At 43.4% G+C, this 9015-nt stretch overlaps 1 protein-coding gene across 1 annotated transcript in view; it reads left to right on the forward strand.

Moving 5' to 3' along the window:
- Positions 1 to 664: 664 nt before the first annotated feature.
- LOC138965877 (dynein light chain Tctex-type protein 2B-like) overlaps positions 665 to 9015 on the forward strand; it is a 9145-nt gene continuing 794 nt past the window's right edge. The window contains exons 1-4 of the mRNA XM_070337971.1: positions 665 to 1419; positions 1840 to 2008; positions 2809 to 2911; positions 5741 to 5831. Of these exons, the coding sequence (XP_070194072.1) occupies positions 1406 to 1419; positions 1840 to 2008; positions 2809 to 2911; positions 5741 to 5831 (377 nt within the window). The 5' untranslated portion in view covers positions 665 to 1405. The remainder of the gene's footprint in view (positions 1420 to 1839; positions 2009 to 2808; positions 2912 to 5740; positions 5832 to 9015) is intronic.

Here is a 9015-nt window from a genome sequence, read left to right on the forward strand (position 1 = left end):
CACACACACAGAGAGAACAGCGAAAGTAAAATGCATTTCACAGACCGAATAGCCATGGACTCCAACTTACCACAAAACTATCGTCATTGATAATTGGTATTGAATTCGTTGGAAGGAGTCGAGGTTTCTTCTGATATGTTCATTTTTACTCACGTCTGTCATGAAAGTTGCTTGCGCGTCAGTATGTGGGTTCATTTTGTCACACGCTCCAGGCTTTTGCAGCCGCTACAGAAATAATACAATCGACACATTTTAAAAGATTCAAATGGAATTCAAGAAGTGTCAATATAAACTGCTGCAGGAATTTTAAAGGTGCCCTCTTACACGATAACTAAGGCATTTTAAACATGAAACAATTCTGAGTTCCCCTTTCGGATTTTCCACCTTATGAATTTGAAGCGTTTGAAACGTATTTAAGTTAACTATTCCCCAGCAATGAATATATTTAGTTCGTTGTAGTCAAGGCTTGACTGCACAGTCAATTTCGGAGAAAAGAAATTCCAAACAATGGCATGTGCCTGTTGTTGGCACAGGTGTTGTGTCGTGGTTTCCAAGATAACCAGACACTGTCCTGCTTCCCTCACCCGTCCACCCGTTCATTAGCCACCCGCCAATCCCCGGGTGGCAGGAGATAACAGCACGCGACCATTGATGGAAACATTCCGCACTGCACTGCACAAAGATGGTCAGATGAGATACACTAAGAAGTGACGAGGGTTTTCGCTACGTGCGGCGTCACAAAAAAATTGGTGTAACTGTTGTGATAGTGAACGATGAACTTTGATATCATCACAAAGAATTGAGCCAGTCTGAATTTGGTCAATGTGAAAGAAATGAGAGCAAACTGTGAAGCGTGTTAGTATCCCAGTGTTCTTTCTCAAAGTTCTAAATTTTTAACCTCTTGAACTTAGTGGTTGTGCTATTATGCTGTAGCAGAAACTGAAAGGTGCTTGTGAAACTGTGAAAACTCTGAAATCTGAAAAATGATGGCGGTTCAGAGTTATGAATTCACATGGCTTCAACTTTATATAACAATGTGAAATAGGAATGACGAATGTAAAATGCTGCTGGAACTGTGAAAACTCTGAAAATGATGGCGGTTCAGAGTTATGAATTCACATGGCTTCAACTTTATATAATAATGTGAAATAGGAATGTAAAATGCTGCTGAAACTGTGAAACTTATGACGTTGTTCGCTTGAAATACAATCAGAACTACCCGAAATTTAATACAATGCACTTGACAGGCCAGCCCATGAATGCATATTTATGATATCAAACTTGCAAGAGCTGATTCTAGTGTTTCACACGCGGAAAGGCACAACATTTTGAAAGCGTTGCCTGAAATGTTCATGTAGGAATTGGCAAAGAACTATAATCTACGCAGAAGCAGAAATTCCTCAATATGGCGATGAACAGGTAACTTGATTGCTATGTTTAAATATGGTCCTTTTTCGGTCCTTGGTCTAACCTTCGCTGCTTTATTTTATCGTAAAAAATGCTGTATTTAAAATGTTTCAAAAATGTGTGACGATAAGCCTTATCAAATGCTAAAGTTTTGTAAATAGTCTAGCGAATATTGTTCACAGTAAGTGAGTGGATGAGCGATAGAGTAAGGTTGCCCAAGCGTGTGTGTGTGTGCGTCCGGGAGACATTGAGTGACAGGATGAGTGTGTTCGTGGGTCCGGGCATGCTTGAGTGCGTGAATGCATGAATGAACGCGACACAGGTACGTTTCTTTTCCACCGAGATAATCGAGTCATTACCAATTCATCACCACCCTGTCAACTTCATAATCAGTGACACAATCACTCAGTCCCCCATGATTACTTTTTTCAGTGTCTTCGACTGGATAGAGCGGCCTCTCTCGGCCCAGCGCAGAATGCCTCCAAAGATGCAGCGAGACGCTTCGCTGTTCGAACCCCAGCAGTGCCAGGATCCCACTGGAGACGCCTTCACCGATTTTGCCTGCGAACCCGAGACCGACAGACCCTCGACTGTGAGACGGGTAAGTAATTTGGTTGAAACATATGGAATCAAAAAACAAGAAAGGTATGCTGTTGGAACGTTTAATTATTGACAAAACAAAACGCCACGTTTACAAATATATCGACCCCGCGGTCTTTTAAGTGCAGAGACAAACACTATTACACAAAAATTATCTTGCAAAAAATGTTCGGCCGATTGCAGGGAATACACAAGCGAATATATGTGGTTTTATTTTATTTTATTTCAGAATGTCTAATAACAAAACAAAACAAAACAAAACAAACAACAACAAAACAAAGGCAAAACAACTCGTGGTTGAAGCAGCCTGCATGCACCTGAGGTCCAAAAAAGAAAGACAGAAGAAAAAAAAAGTCTGATAACAATACCACAAACGTGAACATCAAATCAAAGGGGCGCAACAAGCACTGCTTATGTGCATGTTCTTAAAAACAGTATTGAGTTAGATTTGGCGGACGATTACAATGTGAGTTCTTATGTCTTTTCTCAAATCTTCCTTTCCCTTCCACAACAACCCGTGTAGGCTAATAGGGATTACAATATGTTGTTGTTGTTGTTGTTGTTGTTGTTGTTGTTGTTGTTGTTGTTGTTGTTGTTGTTGTTGTTGTTAATCACTTAATGTTATCCCTTTGGCCTTTTTATATTTTTTATATTATATGATTGTATTGTATATGCAAGGAGTGTATGGATGTATGAAATACGAATGGCTTGTATGGTATATAGCGGATACAATTCCTGTCCTTGTTCTCTTGTTCTTGTTAATATCTACCTGCTGTTGTAATTGTTGTCGTTGTGTTCCAGCTGGTGTATTTGGAGAACACATACCAGCTGGAGCCTTACACAGTGTTCAAGCCGCACGTGCTTAAACCGGTTATGAAACTTATCCTTGACAGCACCTTGCAAGGTTGGCTGTCAATATCCATTTTTAGTATAGATGTAGACAAACATGGAGAAAGTTGGGTGGAAAGTGTTTATGCGAGTGAGTGAGTGAGTGCGTGAGTGAGTGAGTGAGTGAGTGAGCGAGCGAGCGAGCGAGCGAGTGAGTGAGTGAGTGAATGAGTGAGTGAGTGAGTTAGTTAGTGAGTCAGTGAGTGAGTGAGTGACCGAGTGATTATTGAGCGAATGCGTGAGGGAGTCGCATGCGCGCACATGCGTGCGTTTGTGTGTGTGTGTGTGTGTGTGTGTGTGCGCGCGCGTGCGTGCGTGTGTGCGTGTGCGTTTGTGTGTGTGTGTGTGTGGTGTGTGTGTGTGTCTGTGTGTGTGTGTGTGTGTGTGTGTATGTGTGTGTGTGTGTGTTTGTCTGTGTGTCTGTGTGTCTGTGTGTCTGTGCGTGTGTCTGTGTCCGTGTGCGTAGTATAAATATACATGTATATACAAACATAAATTTTGAGCTTTTTACTTCAAAATGCACCTTCCTTTAATTTGTTTGATGCAAAGAAAGACTTTCGTGCGTATACTGTTGTTGTTTGTTTGTTTTGTTATAAACATAAAGGCTGTATTAAACGCTTCTGAATGTACATTCATGTTGAATTTACACAAAGCCTTGGGTAAAGTCACAGTCTCCTCTCGTGTAAGCCATCATGTTCACCACCACAGTTCTGGCTTTTGCACGAGATAAAAGATTCTTTCAACTTGAACACCTGCCAAAAATCAACAGCCTGGCTGTTTCCTGTGCACAGTAGAAACTGTTTTCTAAAACTAATTTTAAAAACGACCCGTATGCAAACAATTGGGACTGGGTGGCCGAGTGGTAACGCACTTGCGCTTGGAAGCGAGAGGTTGCGAGTTCGACCCTGGGTCAGGGCGTTAGCAATTTTCTCCCCCCCCCCCCTTTCCTAACCTAGGCGGTGGGTTCAAGTGCTAGTCTTTCGGATGAGACGAAAAACCGAGGTCCCTTCGTGTACACTACATTGGGGTGTGCACGTTAAAGATCCCACGATTGACAAAAGGGTCTTTCCTGGCAAAATTGTATAGGCATAGATAAAAAAAATGTCCACCAACAAACACGTGTGACTTGGAATAATAGGCCGTGAAAAGTAGGATATGCGCCGAAATGGCTGCGATCTGCTGGTCGATGTGAATGCGTGATGAATTGTGTAAAAAAATTCCATCTCACACGGCATAAATAGATCCCTGCGCCTTGAGTCCGAGTCTGGAGATACGCGCGCGATATAAGACTTCATATAACATCATACAACATAACAATTCCCACTCGGCGCAGAACGCAAAGACGCTGTTAATTGTTAGCCCGTGTCATACTGAAAGGATGCTTTTATTACGTGTAATTGCCTGAACAGACGTGTAGCGGAGAACATGGTCGTGTTCATGAGAAGGACGGTGTCTTTAATTCGCTGGGACAACACAAGGTAGCGCAAATTAAAGGCACAGTGCAGCTCACAGCCTTCGTTTTGCGTTTTTGTTGCAGCTGAGTGCATTTACAGTTCACAAATCCTCCTATGGTAGTAAAACAAACCCAAAACTACCCAACGACGACATCTGTGAAGCTCGACAGTTTCTTGTTCACGCGAGTGCATAAATTAACCTAGTTATTACGTGGTGTTTGGTCGGAGTTCGATTCAACTGAGTGATTCCGGCCTCGATTTTGTTTTACACAAACTCATGATGACGTCTGACATAGTTTGCTAGTGATGTGTCTTTTTGTGCATGATGTGGTGATCTACCTGATCTAAATTTAGATCCAAAAATAGGTCAAGACCAGCCGGGTCCGAGTACGAAATTAATTCGTAAAAAAATCGCAGTTCTTGACTCTTTTGGGTGCAAGTCAATGAAACTTGGTAGTTCTTCTAACGGATAGCTGCCTGAGGTATGACGAAAAGCCCGGCCAGGGGCTCCGTGCACCTGGATTTGACAAGTTCAGTACCTTTAAAGCAAACGTAACACAGAAGAACATGGCCAAAAAAATGTATTCCACGACTAGAATAAATGTACATACATAAGAATATGAAACTCTCTCATTCTGTCCGCATTCACTCGACAACACAAGATGTTCACTCACACAGTCGAACTTAACCACATGTAAATAACAACATAAAATGACTTATCTCCAAAGTTAAATATAAATTGTTCACTCCCGCAGGCACTGTCACGACTAGAGTAAAATGAGAATGTCTTCTAGCACTGTAGGCTATCACAGAGTCGTCTTAGAAGCTGATCTAGGACTGCGACCAGAATTATAAGGTGCTGCTGGTGGGTAAGCTGAGATGGCGGGCTAGCTGGCGGCCATAGCGCACAGTATCCGGTTAAGCCGTCGTCTGCTACGACGCACGAACCTCTGCATTACGAGAGATTTAAAAACAGCTTCATTAGAAGCTGAGTCGAAAAATGCATTTTGACTCGGCGTATAATACGTGTTCTTGTCAAAATATCGGGTCCTTTCGCCATGCTGAAAAGACGAAAGCTGTTAACCGGGGACCCGGTGGCTCAGTTGGTAGAGCACTGGATTTGTGATCCTAGGGTCGCGGGTTCGCATCCGGGCCGGGACGGACACGGGTCAACTTTCTGTGCAGACTCAGAGACGGTATCCATGCTCCACCCCCGTGTCACCACTGCGGCACGTAAAAGACCTCGGTCATTCTGGCATAAGTGCAGGTGGCTGATTACACTTAAACACGCAGCGCGACTCTGTTGCTGCTAGCTTTCCACTTGGAGGTAGCGACCCGAATTTCCCAGCGATTGGAATAAAACAAATGAAAAATGAAACATTTGTGTGCAGACAAGACGTATGACAAGGACGAAGCCCCCGAGCTGTGCAAACACCTTGCGGATGTGATCAAGGACCAGGCCATGAAGCTCAAACTGCCAAGGTAAAATCGCCCGTGTAACTTGTTCATGGTGTGTTCCATAGACCTGCTTCTAAACACAATATTGTTGTTAAGTATCACGCAGTACAGCCAGGGGTCTAGTAGCTCTGTTGGTAGTGCAGTGGAATTTTGTTTCGCGGGACTTACAAGATCAACTCCAGACCGGGACGAACAGACACGGGTCATCAGTATGTGATGACTCAGAGACGGTATCCATTGCCTACCTCCGTACCACCGTAAAAGACCTTGGTCAGTCTGCCAGAAATGCAGGTCGTTGTTTACACCTAAACACGCACACACCCGGGTAGCGTCACTCTTGTTGCTGCTAGCTTTCCACAGTGACAGAGAGGAAGCGAACCGAATTTCCCAGAAATGGGATATTACAGCAATGAAACGGAAAGTACAACTTTGAACACGCTGATTGAGCACCACAAAGTATAACTACATAATAAGTAGTGTCATCAAATGATTCCCAAGACAACATCGGCAAGCATGATGTGACCCCTCTGCTCTCAGGTAGAAGTTTTGAATGACTCTAACATGTACATACTGTTGTTCTCCTGTTTGCATATACACACTCTGTCACAAACATGTTTAGAAGTACTTTTCCTTGCCGTGTAAACGGTTCAGATCACCATCTCAGAACTGCCCAGGCTGTGACATGGATTAAAGCCACCCTTCCACTTGGATTCAAACCTAATATCAAAATCCTGACTGCTTCCTACCCGGAGAGGGAATTTTGTTCTGAATGCATTATTTTCTTAACTTATTGTCTCCTAGGTACGGATACATCCGTACCCACTCATATGGCTCTTTCTGACCAGGTACGGACACATCCGCTCAGACTGTTAGCTTCAGTCGCTTCCTGTAACGTCGATCTAACGCCCGCATTCCAGCGTGTTGATACACAGTTACTACACAGTTACTACAATTCTGAGTGACCTGCTGCAGCACAGCTGATCTCGGCCTAACACAACTTGGTCAACATAGGTGGGATAGAAAGTGTTAAAAAGCTTCTGGTGGCTATATACGTAGTATAGAAATTAATTCATCAAAACAAAGCAGGAAGCGAAAACAAAAATTCCTCAGCACGGGAAGCAGTTTTTTTGTTTGTTTGTTTGTTTGCTTAACGCCCAGCCGACCACGAAGGGCCATATCAGGGCGGTGCTGCTTTGATATATAACGTGCGCCACACACAAGACAGAAGTCGCAGCACAGGCTTCATGTCTCACCCAGTCACATTATTCTGACACCGGACCAACCAGTCCTAGCACTAACCCCATAATGCCAGATGCCAGGCGGAGCAGCCACTAGATTGCCAATTTTAAAGTCTTAGGTACGACACGGCCGGGGTTCGAAACCACGACCTCCCGATCACGGGGCGGACGCCTTACCACTAGGCCAACCGTGCCGGTGTAACACGAGAAAATTACTCCCACGAGCGTTTTACTCCGGAGTAAACATTTCGTACGACAAAGTTACTCCCTTTACGAAAAAAGCACTCCCCCATTGCACGAGAAAATTACTCCCCAAGACAGGTGAGTTCCGAGTAAACATTTCGTACAAAAATGTTACTCCCCTGACGAATAAATAACGAATAAATTACTTCACCCCAACACGAGCAATTTAACTTCCCATGCCAGGTGTACGAAATTTTGACTCCCTTGTCCCCTGTTAGTCTTGGTGGTGGAAGGGGTGGAAGGAGGGTAGCGCGACATTCGTGTGCGCGAGATCACTTATTGGCATTATCCCTTCGCCCGCATCCCATTTTTGCGTACGAGATTTTTACTGGAAGTAAAAAAAATGGGGAGTAAAAATTTCGTGGAGGGAGTTATTTTTTCGTGCCTTGGGGAGTTCTTTTCTCGTACGAAAAGTGTACTCGGAGTAAGAATTTCGTACGAAATATTTACTCCGGAGTAAATTTTTCGTGGAGTAAAAATTTCGTGTTACACCGGTCACAGGAAGCAGTCCGGATGTAGACATTTGGTATGTGTCCAATTGGAGGGGTGGCTTTATCCCATGTCAAATCCTGGCCACATCTCAGATAGAGAGCACACTGTTTTCACCTCAAGAACTGTGCCTTCCTCCGATAGTAATGTGACAGGGGAGGCTACCGCTCCTTTCACAGCAGACTCTGCACCCGAGTTGTTGGCCTTTAAGTCAACACCGGTTGATTGTGGAATTCTGTTTGTGATGGGGTCTGGTGGTTTCCGATTGTCTGTATGTTCATGGAAACCTTCGGGTTTGCATAACAGTTTTTATAGGGCTAAGAAATTACCCCTAACATTTTCAATCCTGTTTGATTGCACTTCGCCTCCCGAGGTGATCGTAGTGTTTCGGCACTCGGTTACAGTAAGAAAGTAAGCTTACGATACTTATTTTCCCCCGCTTCTTTGCTGCTTTCTCGAAAGTGGATTGCATAGGAGGTTGCTGGTGCATTATAATACTTACTAAATCAATCCAAAAACAAAGAGACTGCCAACGTTCCAAAATTCAGCATCAAAAAACAAGAAAGGTAGGTTGTTGGAACGTTTGTTATTGACAAAACAATACATTCACTAATATATCAACCCAACGGTCTTTTAAGTGCACAGACAAAACAATAACGATAACTTATAATAAAACTTATATTTTTAATCAATCAATCAATCAATCAATGAGGCTTATATCGCGCATATTCCGTGGGTACAGTTCTAGGCGCTCTGCAGTGATGCCGTGTGAGATGAAATTTTATACGGCCAGTAGATTGCAGCCATGTCGGCGCATATTTACCTTTCACGGCCTTATTCCAAGTCACACGGATATGGTAGACAATTATTAACTGTGCCGAAGCAATTTTGCCAGGAAAGACCCTTTTGTCAATCGTGGGATCTTTAACGTGCACACCCAATGTAGTATACACGGGGGGTGGTTCGGACACCGAAGAGAGTCTGCACACAAAGTTGACTCTGTGAAATAAATTTCCGCCGAACCTGGGATCGAACTCGCGCTGACAGCGGCCAACTGGATACAAATCCAGCGCAATACCAACTGAGCTATATCCCCGTTATTGTTTGTCTGTGCACTTAAAAGACCGTTGGGTCGATATATTTGTGAATGTATTGTTTTGTCAATAACAAACGTTCCAGAAACCTACCTTTCTTGTTTTTTGATTCTTTTTTTATTTATAATACTTACTGTCAAATTG

This window comes from Littorina saxatilis, linkage group LG5 (genome assembly GCF_037325665.1).
Source record: "Littorina saxatilis isolate snail1 linkage group LG5, US_GU_Lsax_2.0, whole genome shotgun sequence".
NCBI classification, from domain to species: Eukaryota; Metazoa; Mollusca; class Gastropoda; order Littorinimorpha; family Littorinidae; genus Littorina; species Littorina saxatilis.